Source organism: Emydura macquarii, unplaced genomic scaffold (assembly GCF_026122565.2).
Source record: "Emydura macquarii macquarii isolate MOO-44397 ecotype Brisbane River unplaced genomic scaffold, CSIRO-AGI_Emac_v2 contig_820, whole genome shotgun sequence".
In the NCBI taxonomy this organism is placed as follows: domain Eukaryota; kingdom Metazoa; phylum Chordata; order Testudines; family Chelidae; genus Emydura; species Emydura macquarii.
Window position 1 is genome coordinate 1,762,010 of NW_027130957.1, and position 20,218 is coordinate 1,782,227.

Sequence of the window (20,218 nt, forward strand, 5' to 3'; positions counted from 1 at the left end):
CTATTGATCAGGGCTGTCTCTTTCAGATTCTTTTTCCTCCAACTGTATTACAATAGCTCACGTTTCTCCTGCCCCCTCCCCTCCTGCAAATTGCCATGTTTTCAATGTCTCTAGGTCCCTTTCATTGTGTTTTTCTGTTCTCATTTGCCGCCGGCACCTCCCTGTTTAATATCTGCAGATTACACTCTGAGCCTGATCCATGCGCACGGATCCTTGAGTGCTGCCAACGCTTGTCATGTCTGCTGTTTCCTTAAAGACTTGATTCCTGGAGCTGCATGGTTACTTGTGAGTCTCAGCTTCCTTTCTTTAAGTAGGTAAGTTTCTAGCCCTTCTGGGTACAAAGAAAATGTGGAAAATGGGACCCAAGGGTCCCCTAAAGGCTCAGAAAGCAAATAAGTTCCCCAAATTGTACTATTTGTAAAACATCTTCCTGATTTGGGGGGCCTGACTCATTATTTTTGAATGCCTGGGGTTGGCCATGCTGCTTATACCTGCATGGAGTCCAACTGGGGTCTGTCAGAGCAGCTCCAATGACAGGATCAGGGCCTTACATCCCCAGTCCCTCCTCTTCTAAACTGTTGCCGCTGTCTCAGGGAAAGGTTCCCATTGACTTAGTCCACACCACCTCCTGGATTCACGAATGAAGCCTCCCACTACCCCGAAGGTCGGGAATAATCATCCCATTTTACAGATGAGGAAGCTGAGACACACAGGCCATAGCTGCATTCATGCTACCACGCATGGCATGGATTGCATAGGGTGACCAGACAGCAAGTGTGAAAAATCAGGACCGAGGGGGAGGGGCAATAGGCACCCATATAAGAAAAAGTCCCAAATACCAGGACTGTGTCTATAAACTCTGGACATCAGGTCACCCTGGCTCGTAGTGGAGGGCGGGTGAATCCAGTTTAAACGAGGTACCAGAAGCATTGCAGGCACCGTGCGATCTATTCTAGACGCTACCTGGTGGCTAACAGCTAGCACCCCACACGCGCTGGTGCTCTCACCAGTGGTGGGAAATCCTGAAGGCAAAAAGGCTAGCAGAGGCCCAGGCAAAGTGACCCAGGGACTTGGTGAATGTCCTGTGGTACAGGAAATGGACACCAGGAATCCTGACTCCCCTAGCCCCCTGCTTTAAGCACTAGTGCACACTCCTGCAAAGAAGAGCAGAACATGGTGGATTTTCCAAAGCACGTCCGTGAGGTAGGAGTGCAAGTCCCTCCCTCCTTGCCCCATTTAAAGTCAAGGGGATTCATGCTCCTAACTCTGCACTTCTGAAAATTCCCCCCGAAGGGTGATACTGTGAGCAAAGGAGTAAAGTCAGCACAGGAAGGGAATCCAAGGACACACAAGTGTGACAGGCAGAGAAAGGGGATATAAGGCCAGCAAGATAAAGCACAGGCAGAGAGAGCTGGAAAGTGTTGTAAGTAGGTGCCTTTCCCAATATGCCCCCAGCTGCCCATGTCCTGTAGAAACTAGACTCACTGACTTAATGAGGTTTGCTTTTTTTAAATGCAGAAATTAACAATAATACACAACATTCAACTCAAACCTCCTCCCCCAGCTGGACTGCACTTCAGATTCCTCCCTCAGGACTGCTCAGCCCACACCCTAGGTTCTCTTTCTGGATGGCCACTCTCACCTCCATTATATGTGAGTAGAGTAAAATGTCACATGATTTAATAAGTCAGCAGTATCCACTCAACATTCCCTGCTACCAAGGTAGGGCACCAGACTATTGCAGCATCTATTGAATTTAAGGATGACCTGCAAAAAGAAAATAATTTGTGTTTAGGCTTATCATATACTGAAAGACCTCTCTTGTTGGTTTTTGTTTTCAAGTGTGTGAACTGTTTTATTTGCTTGCTTTTCATGTTAGAAATTCAGGGCTTGTCTTCCCTAGAAGGTACTATGGAGACTACAGAACTTGTGAAACAATGACATCAAAAAGTCAAAAGAATGAGAGCTGAATGGTGGAGGGGAACGAAATTTTTAGCCAATGTGTAAACTCTGGTTTTTGTATGGTTTACACCCATGTAATGTCAATGACAAAAGAACATGTTGGAGAAAGGTAGCTTTTGTTAAAGATTCAACACCCCTGCAATTAAGGCAAGAGAGCTCTGAGGCCTCTACAAACTCCTCTGAGAAAGGACTTGGTGTTTATAAGGCTAAACATGAGCAATAATACAAATAAAAACCTTTCCGCTCTGATTTATCCATCACAAAGAGATGGGGGGAAAGGAGGGGCAACTGCCCCTTGGATTTTAGTTCCCCTTTAAGTAAAAGCACAGGGCTGGGAGTTGGGCAGAGTTCCTGACTCTACCACGGCTTTCTTCTGTGATTTTTGTGCAAATTACTGTGCCTCAGTTTCCCTCGGGGTTAAATGGGGCTACTCCTTACATCACTGAGTGTCATCAGGTCCAATTAACAGCTGATAGAGCATCTTCTGTCCCGCACAGCAGAAACGGCCTGGGCCTTTGGAGCAGCTGGATCTGAGTTCTAGCCCCGCTGCGCCCATGAAGTTTTGAATGGCTGGGCTGTGCTACACGGCGCTGGCTGTGAAGTCCCAGGTGCCCATTACAGAACTGTAGCCTGCAACGAAACAGATGGGAAGCCACACGAACCCAGCCTACGTCTCTTGTTCAGCGGCTCAGGGCTTATGGGCTAAACGTCCCTCCTGCCCTTTCTCCTATACCGCTCCCAGCACCCTGTCATCAGCATTGTCCAGCTCTGGACCCTTCCCGGATTTCAGATGGTTTGTCACTGAGTCAAGGAAATGCTACTTACTGGCTGGTAGGTTTCCTGGCCAGGCTGGAACATGACGATCTCCGAGTTCAGGCTGATGTCCAGTGGATGGAGATTGTGGTTGAGGGGGAGCACCTGCCCACTGAGTCAGCTGCTGTTTTGGTCCCAGAACCCACCTTCCCCCTACTGCCAACTTGCATCAACTGATTAGTCAGCTGAGGAGTGATCGCTCGGCTGTCACTCTGCAGACAGAACCGTGAAAGAGCTTTTGAGCAAAGAGTGCCCATAGCTGTGTGCAGTGATACCCGACTCGCCTTCCGTTTCTGAAGTGGGTGGGAAGGGAAGGTAGCCAGACCCGAAGCTAAGAATATAGTGGAACTTTTTTGTTGCCCCCTGCTTGTAGTGGTTCTGTTCTGTTCAGGTTCTTTTACTAGGCCCATCATCATGGTATCTGAGCACCTTCCAGCAGTGCATTAAGCCTGGCAGGTGTGGTTCTGGTTGGGGACTGATAAAGAGCGAGGCTTTCTGCTTTGACTGTGTTTATTATTAGAGGATCTGAAAGGACTTTATAAACACTTACCCCTCACAGCGCTTCTGTGATAAGCGGGTATTTAAGGTGGATAAACGGCGGCACAGAAAGTAACTCACAAGAGGCCACATGCTGAGTGAGTGGCAGACCCGGGAATAGAGCTCCGGTGTCCTGACTCCCAGCTACCTGGCTGTGACCACTAGACACACTAGTCCTGATCCTCCATTGCCCTGCAGCTGGTGCAGTCACTTATATCTGTTCTAAGTGGATGGCCAAGCCCCCCCATTCTGATCTGGGACCGTTGTATGCTCCCTTTGCACAGGTGTAAATGACTACACACGAGGCAGGGGGGATCCTGGCTGACTGCTTCCCCTCTAAATACAGGAGCCTGCAGTGGGTACCCAAGCCCAGCTCTTACACAGTCCTCTACCTCTGCCAGCGTTGCCTACTTGTGGAGGGTTTTATATTGCATCGAAGGCTGAATCATAGAGCCCTAGCAGTTTGGGACAGAGAAGACCCGTGATAGCTGACCACAGCCCATGCACTTCCACCATTTACGAAGGTTTTGGCTAAGATGGTTCTAAAAGTCTGAAGCAAGGGGGCTTCCATCACCTCTCCCAGGAAGACCATTGCCCAGCCCAGCTCCCTGGGAGGAAGCTTTTCCTGAAATTCAGCTGACACGTTCCCCTTGTTAATTTCAGCCCTTGGCGCCCAGCTCCGCCTCCCGGCACCACACTAAATAATTCCTCTCACCCCTTGGGGTGAGCACCCCTCAGATACATGCAGCTTGCTTTCACCGCCCCTCTCCGCTGTCGCTGAGCCACGCTAACCGTATTCGGCACTTTTAACCTTTCCTCTGGAGCCCGTTCCTCCTGCTCCATGCTCATTTTTAGTTGCTCTCCCCTCATGGTGGCCTCTGACTTCCCCCAAGTCATGTCCCATGCGGCCAAGGTGTTGGCCCCTCGCTTATATCAAGTGCAATGGTCAGATTGGTTTGTCCCCCCGCCATCCCCCTACCCCGAGGCAGGAAGGAATTTATTTTTGCCCTTCTTTCAAGGGCCCCTCAGCTGCAGATAAAGAATGTCTCCGTTTTCGGCACTGCCAGTTAGGTCTTGGGCCACACAAGCTTTCCTTGCCCTTACGATCAGCAGTTCAGCTGCACCAGTGCTTGGAGCCCTAGTGCCAACTGGGTGCTAGGGGCAGCTGGCGTTTTAACCGCAGTGATTCTAGACCCGCCGCATGGGGAGCAGTGGGGAAAGTGCCAGGGGACTGGCTGCAGCAGTGCAATTGCTGTTGCCACCACCCCACCCAATGCCTGTTCCCCGCTATCCTCACAACAAAGGATGCTTGCCCCTGGGCACCGTTACGATGTCCTGGAGCAGAGGAACAGCTGAGTTTCACCTGCTGTCACATCAGGCTGGTGGGCTGGGTCTGATTCCAGCCTGACCCAAACTTCTTGGGGAGGTGTGCTAGGAAGCAGGTAGCTGGGGCTAGAGAGCATGTCAGGGAATCGATCCTACATGGGAGAGGAGATTTTCAACCTACAGACGACGGTTCCTGGTCCACATGCCTCCAGTCCCATTTAAATATAGTTTGCTTTTCCCTTGGTTCTCCTATCCATCACTCTGCCTCTGCGAGGTTTGCTTCCTCAGGGATTGGGGGCCACCAGTCAGCTGGTCTGGCATGTTTTCACTGAAGGGTAAACAGGATGTTTTTCCCTCCAGCTCTGAGTAGAAACTCGTGGTAGGAACACTTGCGTTTCTGGATTCTCCTGATCGCCTTTCCAGTGAATCACCTGCCACTCACAAGCCCTTCTGCTGAAGAGTCGGGGATCCTCACAACAACCCTCTGTCCTTGTTAAAATTTCCTGGGAGTCACTGATAAGCACCTACAGATTTGCTACTATTGACACAGAGAAAGTGGGACATTGTAGGGTTACCCTTTTGCTGATGCCGGGACAATAGAGTGAGGGGCATGCTAAAAACCCACACAGCTGTGTCTAAAAGAAAACAAGTTCCTAGCCCTAAAGAGCTGACAGCCTGTTCTGCATAGATAGAGAGAACATGACTAAAGACAATGTGAGCGTGATATCAGGGGTGGGGGAAGATCAACGGGGTGGCAAAACCAGGGGAGAATAGGAGGGGAAGGAAGATCTTTGGAGGAGCCGTAAAATTGATATTAATAAGCATTCCCATGTGCTGAACAACTGCAACACCCCTTGGGTGGTGCTCGGTTGTGGTGTTGTGTTGCATTAACAAGAGCAAGATTGCGCCGGCGGGTTTACGGGCCTATAATGCCATGAAATGCTTAATTAGCGGTAAGAGGCTTAACATAACATGAAGATGCCCGAGGCCCAGAGAAGGAGGGAGACCCACTGGAGCTTAGCAGGGCTGGGTGGCTGTGAAGCTCTGAGATGGAGAAGAGCAATCGAAGACTTGTGGGGGAAGGATGGGTGGAACTGCGTGATGCTGAGCCGGGATCAAGACTTCCTGCTGGAGCAGGTGCAGAGTGGGTTGGAGGAAGGGGTTTTTTCGTGGCTAACCCTTTCATGATATGGATGGCTGAGGACAGGCTGGGGCTCAGAAGGGTGATGACTCTGTTTACAGCTGCATCTCCAGTTTCTCTTTGTCCTGAAAGACACTGCAAAATCCCTGGAAGTGTAGCTGTGCCCAGCCCCGGACAGGTTGTCCTCAGCCTTGTTTACAGCCCTCTCGCTCTCTGGAGGGGCGATTGCTCAGTCTCACATGTGACAGGCATTGCAGCTCGAAACTCGACCCCTTCTCCCGCACATGTGACCCTGAGATAAATTATAAATAGACAAGTGAGAGGGGACAAAGACAGGAGCCCCAGGCTGAGTTTTAGGAAAGGAGCAAGAAGCTGAATTCAGAACCTGGTCTAGTGCAAGAAGCCAGGAGAGAGCCAGGACAGTTTACCGAGACGCTGCCAACCACCCAGGAGGCGCCGGCAGCAGGATATAACTTGGAGAGGTTGGCCAGCACGATGGATTACCAGTCCAGCATTATCCGCGATGCAAACCCCATGGAGAACCTGGAGAAGCAGTTGATCTGCCCCATCTGCCTGGAAATGTTCACCAAACCCGTGGTGATCCTGCCTTGTCAGCACAACCTGTGTCGGAAATGTGCCAGCGACATCTTCCAGGTCAGTGTCGTGCAAACGGAGCCTAGAGCATCAGGCCAGGCTGCATCCGGTAGCCCGGTCACAGGTGGGAATTCTTGGACAGTTGTGTGTTAAACCAACATCGCGTTCACCGGCGATCAAACCTCTACAGCCAGAGGCTGCTTGCGGGAGAACTGAGTCCGGGGAGGGGGCTGGGAAGTGGCTGGAATGGACCGTCTTCCTTGTGTGGTCCCTGGATGGGGACGTTCTGAGAGCCGCTGATACCAGCACTGGGCGGGGATAGACATGACTCTGGGTAGACCAGAAATTCGACTCTAAGTGCTGTAGACTGTGCGCTAGGCTGTGCTTGTCCATAAGGGGGGGGGGGGGGCGCTTATCTCTATGTATTTCTAGAATGCCCATCGCTAGTGTGATGGTGCCAAAGGGCTACAGCCACCTCTCCTTGAAGTCACTGGAAAGAATCCCCTTGACCTCAATGGGAGTTGGATCGAGACCACGGCATCTGAGCCTGGCTTGGCAAATGGTTCCAGAACAGACCCTTCTCTCCTCCCTGCTCTTGCTGCTTAGAGGGGAGAGGAACCAGCTGATAAAACTGGTCCCTCCTTTGCTGAGCTGTGCGGTTAGTGTCAAACCTTCACAGCAATAAAGAGAAAGGAGAAAACCAGGCATGAAAGGGGAAATCAGCCCCCGCTTGTTGGAATGGACTCGAGGGATGGAGGCCTTATTTGGCTCGGGGACGGGGGCAGCTGTGCAGGGAGATGGGGCTGTCCCAGCTTTTTTATAATTAACGGTTGAGCCTGGAAATGGAGAGAGAGGGCACTTTCCCCCATGTAATCAGCCAGCCAGTCCAGACCTCTTTGTGCTTGTAACAACAAGAGGCAGAATGTCGAGGTCTCGTTCAGTACAAATCCCTCACTGGGAATTTTGCCTCTGCAAAAACTGAACGTCTGATTCTCCACTGCCACGCAGCTGGTGTGCTCATTCACGCCTGTGTCGCGTGCTCCTACTAGTGCAAGAGGGAAATTCTGATTCGATGGCTTTTTTCACTGGGATAAGTGACCCCAGAAGGTGCCGAGCAGTGGAGAAATGAGCACTGGGTCAGGATCTTAATGTCTCAGTTTAATCAGTCCATTAATAAACCTGTTTACACCCATGTAGCAAATTTGGTCTGAGGATCTCAAAGCGTTTGTAAAACATTAATGAATTAAGCCTCACAACATCACCCTACGCAACAGGGAAATATCATTGACATGCTAACATTGCTCTTAAGATCCTTTTCTAAAGGGTAGGGGCAGACGTGTGTTTAAAGCAGAGGTCTAGGAATCAGGATTCCTGGGTTCTATTCCTGGATCTGCTACTGGGTGACCTTTAATTTGCCTCGGGTGCCCCATCTGTACAATGGAGACAATATTTGCCTTCTTCACTCGGGTTTTGTGAGCCTCACTTCATTCATCATGAAGTGTTTAGAGATCCTCTGATGGAAAGTGCTGGGGTGGGCACTACAGGGATGCATGTTCTATCCCTGGCGGAACGCTGGGTAGCCATGGTGGTGTTTAAATGGGTCCATCTCTCTGTCTCAGACTGAGCAATGGTGGGTTTTAAGGCTGTTGCGAGTGTCTGTGTGTCTGAGGTGACATTAACCTTTCACCTTGTGCTGGTGGTACTCACAGGCTGCTAACCCGTATTGGCAGACCCGGGGAACCACCCTCTCAGGGGGGCGGTTTCGTTGCCCCTCCTGCCGTCACGAAGTGATCCTGGACCGTCACGGAGTCTACGGGCTGCAACGGAACCTCTTGGTGGAGAACATCATTGACATCTACAAGCAGGAGTACTCCAGGTTAGCAGTGCTACTCAGTAGTTGGCATGAAATGATCTTTTACCATTTCTCTCTGGCAGGAGCTAAAGGGAAAAACTTCCCAGGGATGAACGATTTTCAATTCATATTCTTCCTGGCACTCACCCAACTCTCCCAGGCAGAGCTCCCTCATGTCCATATTGAACTAATACAGATAATTCCTTTCATTGACCAGAAACAGATCTCACACATCCAGCCTGCACTAATCCAGATCATTCCCCCTAGTCCATATTAATCCAAATAGCAGCAAAGCAAATGTCGCAGGTTGATAAGACCATCGTTTGACACCAGCTATATCTGAGCCATGGATTCCCAGCTTCGCCATTGACCTCGTGCAAGAAACTCTCCTTTCTCTAGCAGCCGGTTAGTTTGCTTAAGCAAATTAGCCAGCTGGGTGAGAACTTGTGGCAATAACGACGCTTGGTCATACGGAGTGCCTGGGATCTCCCCCTGCAAAGGAGTGGATTCAGAGAGAATAGCTGTGCACACTGGGGGATTTTAAGAGAGCAAATTCTGGGGATTTCAGAAAACTGATGAATATGGTGGATTTGGAGAAGTATTACAATTCCTGGGCCTAATTCTACTCTCGCCCTAAGCGTAATCAGGAGTAACTAATTATTGCCAACCCCAAACATTCAAAAATCATGTGTCAAGCCTCAAAAAATCATGAGATGGGCTTAAAATTCATGGGTTTTTTTGCAGTGTGTGTGTAAATAAATAAATGGTCGGTCTTTGTTATTTGCCTTTCGTGTTCAGAGCTGTTGGAATGCACTCAGGTTGTCTTCTCAAGATTTTCTCCACATTCACAAGCCCCAGAACTTGGGTGGTGTTGGCAGGTGAGGTTAATAAAAGATGAGAATCTCATGCTATCTCTTGATTCCAGCTGTTGAAACTTCCAAAAAACCCCATCAAATATTAGCTGCATTGAAATCTCACAAGCCTTACACTGCAGCAGAAGACAATCAAGCTCTGTGATTGCAGAAGAAGGCGAGACTATTTTTGATTCCTTATTATTTATGTTACTTTAGCACCTAAAGGCCCCAGTCAGAGACCAGGTCCCATCGTGCTAGGCACTGTACAGACGTGAAGTACAAATACAGAGTTCACCCCAGACTGCATGCAGCCTTCTACTGAGAAGGAATAAAACAAGGACTCAGAAATTGCCAACAGGGCTTCAGAAGGGACTGCTCAGTAGTTTGAAGGGAGGAAATGATTTTGTGCTAGATGGAGAAGTGGGGATCAGACCAACCAGGAATGTAAAGTCACTGGCAGTTTGTAGGAGAAAAGATAAGGACAGCAGGTTTATAACTGGCTAAAGGGAATACGATCAGGATGTACAGCAGAGAGAAAATAGATCCATTCATAAATGAGGAAGGGTGTGAAATCAACAGTGATTCCAATGACCTGATCTTCATTTTTAAAACTGGATCTAAACGAGAAATATACAGAGAGGAGGCATGAATGACCGGGAAGTGATGACTCAGTATATAGGTGCTGATAAAATGCAGGCACGGGAATAGGAAAAAGAGAGTATTTATAAGTCAGCAGGTGCAGATACAGATTCCAAGGTCTTAAAAGAATTAACAAATGAATTTACTGAATCACTGGCAATATTATTTTGAAGTCATGGAGATGGAGACAGATGCTGGGGGGGGGGGGGAGAGGAGGATATGGTACCAGTGTTTTAAAGAAGGTGTTTAAGCACGACTGCAGTACTTGCAAATACCATCTGCTAAATCTAGTTCCAGTAGTGAAATAATGGAGCTAACTTTATTGAAAAAGAACTCATGCCCAGATCTGCTTGATCGCCCTTTTTAAAATCATGTCGCAGAGAAGAGGGGTCAAAAGCAGTTGCAGTAATACAGCCAGAGTTAGCTGAGCTTTTAATATCCTAGGCCAGATCCTCAGCTACTGCAAATTGGTGTCATTCCACTGCCGTCAATGGAGCAGGGCCGATCTGCACCAGCTGACGATCTGTGGGGCCCGTTGCCTCAAGCTCCTACTTGAGAAAGGAATTGAGATTGGCTTGAGGACTGTGACACAGATAATAACCGGCCAAATGAGCACAAATCTAGAGCCACGGTAGCAGGGTAGGTGATGGGGTGAAACAGTGTCAGTCAGTGAAGTGGAACAATACCACAGCAATTGGCTGTTATTTGTTGTCGTCACTTATAAGAAGTGCCATACTGGGTCAGACCAATGGTCCATCTAGCCCAGTATCCTGTCTCCAACAGTGGCCACAGCTTCAGGGAGAGTGCACAGAACAGGGCAATTTTGGAGTGATCCATCCGTCTTCCACTCCTGGCTTCTGGTAGTCAGAAGTTTAGGGTCACTCGAATGGGGGGGTCGCATCCCTGATCATCTTGGCTAATAGCCACTGATGGAGCTATCCTCCGTGAACTTATCCGGTCCTTTTTTAAAGCCAGTTATACTTTTGGCCATCACAACATCCCCAGGTGATGGGTTCCACAGATTAACTGTGTATGGCATGGAAAAAGTACTTGCTCTTGTATGAAACCTGCTGCCTATGAATTTCATCAGGTGACCCCTGGCTTTTGTATTGTGGAAAAGGGTAAATAACACTTCTCTACTCAGTTTTTCCACAACATTCATGATTTTAAAGACCTCTACCATATCCCACTCCATCCCCTCCAATGCTTATTATTGTTGTAGCAGTTAGAGGCCTCAACCAAGACTGAGTTCCCATTGGGCCAGGAGCCACCAACGGAGGGAGGGGAAACAGGCACAGAGAAAGAAAGTGACTTCTCCAAATTGCAACGTTGCCAGATATCATAATTTTATCACAAGTCTCGCATTATTCGGTATCTTCCTTTGAGCCCCAGCACCTGGAATCAGGAGATTATGAAACTCTCAGCTTTAATTAAACCAAAAAACAAGTTTCTAGCCTTCCTGGTTGCCGAGAAAAGTTTGAAAATGTGACCCCTAATTGCGGAAAACCCTGACAGCCAACAAAAGCACCCCATAATAGACTAATGGTTTTAAGCCGATCCCATGACTTTTGGCAGCCTGCCGGACTCGTGGTTTTTGAATGCCCTGGGTTGTCCATATTGAAGTTGGCCCAAGTGACTTTATTTAACCTCTCTTTTAAAAATCTCTCAGCTGCAGTCATTCTGCCTAAAAGGGGGGGAAAGTAGGCCAAAGTCACTGTTGGTGGTTCCTAGCCAACTGCCTGTGCTTTAAATATACTATAGGTTTCTGCAGAAGGAAATAAGGAGCCAGTAGCACCATAGGTTTTGCAATTAAGAGGGTAGCGTGAGCCTTTGCATCATGTGTCTATAATTAGGATATTCCGCATCATCCTTGTATCTTGGATCTAACCATTAGTGGCTCTGTAACCCTGATGGACCCAGTGGCTTCAGTGGTCACAACTGATGGGGAAGGAGGAGAAAGGAGGGACAATTGAACTAGGTCTCCACGCTCACGGAGGCCCCAAAATGTCTGTAATGTCTGTGTAAAGAATGTGACATGGGAGGCGGTGGGGCCCCAGCAAATGTGTTGTACCAGGGCCCCAAATTTCTCTCGACGGGTCTATCAGTGGCCCCAGTAGCCACAGTGGTGTGTGGTGGACTAGAGTTGTGCCTGCTGGGAAATGGCAGCCTGCGGGTTATCAGTTTAAACACATCTTCACAGAAAAGCAAAGGAGCTGGGGGTTGGCGCTGGACAGGAGAATCTCTCCCAGGAGGACGCCTGGCACAGAAATGCTCTCCGCGCTGTTGAGTGAAGGTCCTGGAGGGTTCACTTGCTATGATTAAACACAGAGCTCTGCACGGACAGAGCGAGCTGATCAGAGACCCTGGCACATACAGGCGCAGGCTCTAAACATGACATCACTGATGAGGGTGACATTGGAGACGGGTTGGGATTTGATCCAAAATCCACTGTACAAAGCAAAGTCCATGTTCTGGTCTCCATTACAGCACTATAAATCCAGATTAGCTCCACTGGACCCAGCGACTCCCCTGGAGTTAGTCTGGGTTTGCACTGATGTAACTTAAATCAGACTCTATAAAGCCTATAACTCAGATTAGGTGTTGGGAAAGCCAGTCCTGGTAGTACTTCAGCTGTATAGACCACAGTCTGGTCTCTGCTTCGTATCACGGTCCTGTGGGTGTTTCAATCTGTATCTGCCACAGCTCAAATGCGATTAAACGCTGCTCCAGGCTGTTTAACCCTGCCTGGTTTCTTGCTCTTTTCAGCAGGCCCCTGAAGAAAGGAAACCACCCCATGTGCAAGGAGCACGAAGACGAGAAGATCAACATCTACTGCTTGACCTGCGAGGTCCCCACATGCTCCATGTGCAAGGTCTTTGGAGCTCACAAAGACTGTGAAGTTGCACCCCTTCAGAATGTCTTCCAGGGGCAAAAGGTACTGGCTGGGTCACTGCTGCTTCCCCCTCCTCAGTATTAAACTGTGGCCTGCCCTCAATGAGACGCTCCACAGCGGGGCCAGAGCCTGCGATTCCTAGACCTCAACCGGGGACTCACATCCACTCACCCAGAATGCAGATGAGGTCTCCGGGGGGATGGGCTTCTCCTGCATCTGTGATGTGCTGAGCTAGGGCGTTTCAGGAATAGCTTCAGCGTCTGAGCACTGGGGTATTAATAGGCAGAGGTGACGGCAGTCGAGAAGCAGTCGTCCGTCTATGTTTAGAGTCACTCGAGAGCTGGGCAGCAAGGGCCAGCCCTGGTCCCAAAGGGAGCAGTTCCTACAGCTGTGAGCAGACCCATGTGAGCTGAGGTCTTTCCCTGGGGACCTTGGATGAGATCCAGGATGGCAAGATCTCCCCCAGGATGGGGGCACCCCTCTCCCTGTTTAATGGGGGAGAAGCAGGGATCCCTAAGCAGACAGATGTTCATTTTTCCCTGGCATCCAGACCCTTTGGGTGGGTTAGGATGGGCCATTGTATCACAAACTCCCATAGACAAACCTTCCTCCTTCCCCCCCATACGCACCTCCATGGACCCTCTCCTGCCAGTCAGGATTCGCTCCCAGCTCCACGATCCAAGGGCATCTAGTGCCGTTCCCCTGCCCACCGCCCACCCAGCAACCCCGGAGGGCCCAGCACAGTCAAGGCTGCCCTTCTGGCTCCCATCCCCACCGGGAGACAGTTTCGAGGCTCTTCTTGCTTTGCGCATGTCCCCAGCTTTGAGACTGCATTCCTCCTCTCTAGCCCCTACCTGCAGACAGTCAAGGCCTTTCCCCTTTGTCCTACCTCTCCTGTTCCTGAAAAAGCTCTAGCCTTCGCTGTAGGAGGTTAAAAAAGAAATCTAAACCCACTCTGGCCCACCGTCCTTTCTGCTCACTCGCCCTGCCCCCCCCCCCCTTGAGACAGCACTGCAGGCCTTCACCCATGCCTGGTGGTGTAAGGGTTAAATCTATTTCTGTTCCTCTCTCTCTCACAGATGGAGCTGAGCAACTGCATCTCCATGCTGGTGGCTGGGAATGACAGAATCCAGACTATCATCAGCCAGCTGGAGGACTCGTCCAAAACCACTGAGGTGAGGAATGAGAAAAATGACCCAGCCCTTCGAAATCTGAGTGGCAGAGACGAAATTCAACCCAGAGCAATGTCCTTGAATGGGTAATGCAGGTGTCGCCTAGGCAGGGTTGGAAGCAGCTTCCCTCTCTGCTCATGTAGCTGAGAAACCTGTTTAATTCAATGGGGGCGGGGGGGCTTTTATACAAAAATGGTGGGTTAGAAGAGGAGGGGACTGTGGGAGCTAGTGGTTAGAGCAGGCAAGTGGGAGTCAGGACTCCTGGGTTCTATTTCCAGGTCTGGGAGGGTCTAATGATTAGAGCAAAGTTCTGAAAGTTAATACGCCTGGGCTTCATTCCCAGCCCTGCCACAAACTCACTGGGCGACACAGGGCAAGTCACTTAACCCATCCGTGTCTGTTTCTCCATCTTAATGGAGCAGGATTCCAATTCTTACCCAGGTTTCGATGGAAATCCCAAATGGTGGTAAGACAAGGTGAATGTCCCATGCCCTGCTCTTAGGACGGAGAGGTCAGAGACACTTTAGGCTATTTATGCACACACATTCTCCCGAGGTGCGAACCATAACATGGCAATGAGCAGTAAACAACACACGAGAGCCATTGGCATCTGTCTTCCTCCCTGTTTTGTGGTCTTCACACAGCCTTGAGAAGCGTGCCATCCCGCATCCTGTCCCATTGTCTACATAGTCAATCCACACTCGCCATGAGCACCCCCTGCCCCTACCACCGGTCCCTAGATCATTCAGCATTTTGCAAAATTTGAGTTAACAAAACTGGAGCTAAATGTAATGATTCTCAGCACTATGGATGTGCAAAGCATTATTATAAAGGGTCCAGGTGGTAAAATAGGGGGCGGTCACACTATGGTCATTATCAGGCTAAAATAACACTACCCCAGAGAGAGGATATCTGCTGATGTTAATAATAATACTTTGCATTCTGTCTTCAATGTGATGTTCTCAAAGCCATTTGCAAACCTTTGTTAAATGATCCTCCCATCTGCCTGTGAAGGGAGCATGATTAGCCTAATTTTTCGGCCAGGGAAACTGAGTCACAGCACGGAAAAGTGACTTACTCAGGATCACCCAGTTGTTGTTTCTTGCGTTATGGTAGCGCCAAGGAGTGCTAGTCATGGATCAGGACCACATTATGCTAGAAGCTGTACAACTACAGAACAGAGAGATGATCTCTTCCCCAAAGAGCTTACAGTCTTGGGCCAGTGCCAGCGCTGAGGGTAAAATCCCCAAGTCCTGGCTTCCAGTCCCCTGCTCTGACCACTGCCTCCCCTAGTAACAGGTAAAGTGGTTTCCATTTCCCCTGTTGCTAGTGCCGCTCAGTATATTTGTAGCATCGGCAAGAGAATCTAAGGGATTGCCATGTGGCCAGGAGCCTCTAGAAACTGCTTTGCCCAGAGACAAGGGCTAGATCGAAGTTCGACTCGAGATCTGAGCTCTGCATGTTTGCAAGCTGCCTGCGGCTGAGTTCGTCCTGTGTGAGCGTGACTGTGCAGCTGTGACATCTCCAGCGGGGATCTGGGAGCGGACCTGTCCCCTTTGCTTCATGCCCTTCATTCGTTGGCAGGACAACAGCCGGCAGCTGAAGCAGGAGCTGTGCGAGAAGATTAATGCCCTTATTGCAATCCTGGAGGAGAAGAAGAGTGAGCTGCTGCAGAAGGTCACCAAAGAGCAGGAGGAGAAGACCAGCTTGGTGCAGACCTTGATCCAGCAGTACAAAGAGCAGCTGGACGAGTCCACCAAGCTGGTGGAGACAGCCTTTCAGTCCCTGGAGGAGACGGGAGGAGCCACTTTTCTCATGGTGAGTGGCTCCTCTCTGGCCAAGGCCTGGACACAGAGAAGGATGGAGTCTGGTTCTAGCAGGGTGGTTAACCGGGTCCACCCCCCCAGCCCCACAAGTTAGATTCAGCCTCCCAGTCTCCTCCCATCTCAGCCCAAATCAGCAGCAATCAGCTGTGCCCTCCACCGACCTTGACCCCCCGCTTCAGCCCTTAGTCCTCACCCAGGATCCTACCTCTGTGTGTCCCCGGGTGGACTAGGTTTCTAGGGCGAACTGCGGGCTTTCAACACGGCGAGAGGGAACAACCTAGAGTTCCCAAGAGCGGCTGGAAAAGCTGATCTAACTCTGGTGGAGCGGGCAGTGGCTTGCAATTCCAAGCCCCAAATCACAGCCCAGCCCCCACTTGGCATGACAAACCCTGCTTTGCGCTGGCGACATTGCATCTGGCGCCAGCTTCGTACTAACCTGAACTGCTGCTTTTATCCGCTTCCTGGTAACGTTTTACTCACTTTGTTCTTTCCCCTCTCTTCCTCTCCTTTGCTCTCTTCACAGAATGCCAAGCAGCTCATTAAAACGTAAGTCCCCGGGGTTGCCTTTTTAAATTGCTGCTTCAGGGCCACAGTCTGAGACGCTACAGCAACGTCAAAATCCACCCAAGGATTGTTCCCGGAAAATAACAGCCGTTCCCAGTACGAGCCCGGGTCCAGTTTAATGCTTAAATACCAGGCTCCTTTAAAAAGAATCCAGGCGAAAGCAAATTCCGAGCTGCTGTCAAGTTTCTCTGTTACGATCCCCCCACTTCCTCCCAACTAGCGAGAGACTGGAATAGAATGGCAGGTTCTCAGGTATTGAGCTCCTCCGTTGAGCCCGCCTGACTCCAGCACTTGAACTCTGCAAAAGGGAGGAATACAGAGTCCCACCAGGGGGTGGATCGTGTTAGCTCCAGCGGAGACACAAAAGAACATCTCTGGAAAGGCCTGGGGAACCTTGCACTGGTTTAATTTAAATTGCTTTTTAAAACGATCTGCTTATGCTGGTGCAAAAGGCTGTGTGGATACTAATTTCACTTTAGCTTAAACTGATTCCCCATTGGTTTAGCTAAACCAAAACACGCCAAGTTTAATCCAGAATCAGGGTGTCCACACAGGAGGCCGCACCAGTTTAGCCAGGATGGTTGAAAATCACACCTCAAGTTAAACAAGTGCAACTTTCTCCTGGAGACCAGCCCTAGGTAAGGAAGAGTCTGGATGGAGAGGTTGTGTTGAGCAATGGGAGGAACAGCTAAGCGTGGGGAGAAAGTTAAGGCTTAGGCTTGATGCTGTTAACTGAGTTACCAATAAAGCTGAAAGCCCAGAAAGAGATTAAGTCTGACCTGGAGACCAGGAGTGTATCCTGTTCAACTTCACCTGCTGCCGGCCTTCCCAGCTGCTCTGCCATCCATTTAGCTCTCCCTCAGCTCCACGATTGCTGGGAGGTGCCCTAGGGATCATCTGAAAGAGGCTTTTTAGAGCAATCAGCCGGGAATTGCTAGGGATTCAGAATGTGTTAATACAATGTCGGTGGCAGCTGTCAAGAGGACAGTGGGACCATCTCTAGAGCATCTTGCATGACATGGAGGATTTTAGAGAGGTCTTTTCCTGTGGCTTGCTCCCTGGATAATAATCTTTTCCAGCTAGAACATGCAGTCACTCTAGCTGGTAATTTTCTCCTCTGGAGGAATAGTGGCTAAGAACGCAATCCCTTTGTCTGTCTCCCCCAGAATTGTGGATGCGTCAAAGGGTGGCCATCTGGGGAAGATCGAGCAAGGCTTTGAAAATATGGATTACTTCACCTTAGACCTGGAGCACATAGCAGAAGCCCTGAGAGCCATTGACTTTGGAACAGGTATAATAATATTGTGCCCTTCTTTGGCCCCTTCCATTCAAACATCTGAAAGCACTTTACAAGCACCAGTGAGTTAAGCCTCACAATCCCCAGGGAAACTGAGGCACAGAGTGGGGAAGTGGCTTGGCCCAGGCCACACAGCAAGTCAGGGTCAGGGATAAGAAAACAGATTTCGTGTCTCCCAGCACTGTGTTTTACCCACTAGATATCACTGCCTCTCTTTAACAGAGGAGACTGCTGTCAAGTTACAGCAATAACATCTTCAACTCATTCCAGTTAGTTAGCTGGCAAGATTAGAGGTCTGTTATTCATTTGGGACTTGATCCAACAACACCTATTGAAGTAAATATATTCCCATAGTCTATGTACGCTGCACTGGGCCCATGGTTTATAGCAACTGGGAACACTTGGTCTTGGCACCATACCCATTTTACAGATAGGGAAACTGAGACACAGAGAGGCAAAGTGATTTGCCCGAGGCTAGTAAGTTATTGGTAAAGCTGAAAATAGTACCCTGTAGTTCTGACTCCCAGGCATACTTACTCAGCACTAGACTTACACCTTTCTCTCCTAGCCCCTAAGTGCATAGACAATATTTTGCTGTAATTGGATGTTGCCTTTTATAAGTGGCACCTATGCTGAAAATACAGTTCTAGGGGCGGGGCTTCAGCTTTCTAAGTCATGTTACTTTTGTTTGCAGATGAGGAAGAGGAAGAGCTAAATGAGGAAGAAGAAGAAACAGAAGAGGAGGAGTCTCAAGAAAAGAAAGTGGATGGTAAGGAAAAAATGCAGCGGGCTTGTGATGAGTACAGATCCTAGAAATCCGTTTGCCACAGAAAAATGTGGAATTTGCATTTTTACAGAGAAAATTTAGTTTTTACATTTTGTGAAAAAATAAAACCATATACAGTAGAGCCCCATTTATCCGAGCCCCCGTTACCTGGCTCTCTGGATTGACTGAACTGGGGCTGACAGCCTGAGCCACGGGCTGTCAACTCCTGTTGACTTAGATGGGCTATGGATCAGGGTTCAGCTGAGTAACCGCCTCTCTTAGGAAGGAATTTGCAGTGTATGTTTCATTGAGAGATTTAAAATGTTGCTTGCTCAAACTGATACATCCTAGCTGTGTAGGGGAGAAAGCTCCTCCGGCCCCACTCCGATTGATGACCCACTCCTGCTTTCCTTGTGTAACTAACATATGCCCCGCTTCCCCTCCCACCAAGAAGCTGCAGTCACAAGCCCCACGGTAAACAGGACATTAAGTGAAAAGCAAGCAGAATGACACTAAAGCCCATGCCATGCATGTTCTCCCTCTGATGGTCAGTACGGGAGTGGTATCACATGGTACTGTCCACAGCTGTTGGACAGGGATCCAGGAGCGAAAGGAGAACTTATTTAGGTTGGCACTAGAGGCTGTAACTAGGAGCAATGGGATGAAGCTGAAGGCATTTCCTGACAGCAAGAGCTGTTTCACAGTGGAAGACTCTCCCCAAGGGAAGTGGTAGACGCCTCAAAAGGTTTAAGTGATGCATGGGCCTTGTGCTGCCTCAGTGCGCAGGGAGGAATTCCACCTTGGTCCACATCCTCCTACCTGTCCTCCTCCAATTGCCTTCTCCCATCAGCTTCACTGAAATTCTCCTCCTCCCCCCTCTATTTCAGCACCTCAATAGCAGAGCAGAGGCAATTCCCAGGCCAGAAGACACTCCCCAACTGCAGAATGGATGAGTGATTGGGGACACGGGGGTAGGGAAAACTTTGCAACAAGCTCCGGGAGGAGTGGGCCAGGGTCCCAGCTGAAGAAAAGACAGTCGGGCACCACCTGGCCATATGACAGTCTTGCTAACTCAGGATGAAAACTTGACCGAAGCACATAGAAGCTCACTTTTATACATGGGTGCAAACTAGAATATTTCATACATTTTATATTGTTCTATTATTTTGTATATAATTGTAACGGGACTTTGAATTTTGTGTATTTTGTAAAGAAAACTCTTTTGCTGACCAGCACATACTGCGCTGGAGATGTTGACTCTGGGAATTAAAGAGTTTCTTTGCAACCTGTAGGGGATACATTGAGGGCAGTGCCAGACCTTGGCAGGCAGAAGGAGTTTTAGCAGCAAGAAAGGGTTTTTGGGGGGGTCTGGAAAGAGGCAGCTGAAAAGAATGTTCTGCATTGCAATGCATAGTCCTAACTCACAGGAGATTTATCGAATTTATGTTGCACATTGTCACAATAAAGTAGATCCGGTCTCATCTGTGGTTTGCAGTGGAAATTTCTCGTACCGCAAGGTTTGCTTGTGAAAGAGCAGCTGTGTGTCAGAGCATGTTGCGACCACTGGCTGAATAAGGATCTTTCACGCAAGCTGAGTCAATCAGCCACCGTTGGCAGAAGGGAAGTAGACGACCTTGGCTATCCTGCATGATCCTTACAAAGGGAACAGGTTCAGAAGCCACGAAGGCCCAGATCCTGAAAGATATTTAGGCGCCTAATTCCAAATGAGTTAGATGTCTGAATGTTCCTATTACCGGCTCTATAGCTTCTGAAGGCTGGAGTCGCCACTAGCCTGGAGACTGAACTGGATCTTGAGTTTAACAGTTCATTTGAAAAGTAGAGACAGTTGAATGTCATGACAGCTTATGGGTCCAATGTCGGATAGCCTAGGGCCCTCCTTAATTTGCATGTATATCAAAAAGTCAAAGTTCACACCAAGCCCATGGCACATGAGTTTCCATAGCCAACGACACCCACAGGAG

At 49.3% G+C, this 20,218-nt stretch overlaps 1 protein-coding gene and 2 long non-coding RNA genes across 3 annotated transcripts; 2 read left to right on the top strand and 1 right to left on the bottom strand.

Annotated features, from left to right (window-relative positions):
• The first annotated feature begins 1,314 nt into the window (after positions 1 to 1,314).
• Positions 1,315 to 4,638, top strand: LOC137149748 (uncharacterized). The gene is made up of 3 exons (XR_010918834.1): positions 1,315 to 1,423; positions 1,519 to 1,653; positions 2,463 to 4,638. It is a non-coding gene; the product is annotated as an uncharacterized lncRNA (long non-coding RNA).
• On the bottom strand, positions 1,688 to 2,923 carry LOC137149749 (uncharacterized). Its single transcript, XR_010918835.1, has 3 exons — positions 2,788 to 2,923; positions 2,401 to 2,592; positions 1,688 to 1,767 (listed from the first exon to the last, which is right to left on the bottom strand). It is a non-coding gene; the product is annotated as an uncharacterized lncRNA (long non-coding RNA).
• Positions 4,639 to 6,102: 1,464 nt separating the features above from the next.
• TRIM63 (tripartite motif containing 63) lies at positions 6,103 to 19,717 on the top strand. Its single transcript, XM_067543348.1, has 9 exons — positions 6,103 to 6,433; positions 8,083 to 8,249; positions 12,485 to 12,653; positions 13,691 to 13,786; positions 15,368 to 15,601; positions 16,133 to 16,155; positions 17,340 to 17,464; positions 18,165 to 18,239; positions 19,124 to 19,717. The coding sequence occupies exons 1-9, from the start codon at positions 6,275 to 6,277 to the stop codon at positions 19,132 to 19,134; spliced, it is 1,059 nt and encodes a 352-aa protein (XP_067399449.1). The 5' UTR covers positions 6,103 to 6,274; the 3' UTR covers positions 19,135 to 19,717.
• The last annotated feature ends 501 nt before the right edge of the window (positions 19,718 to 20,218 follow it).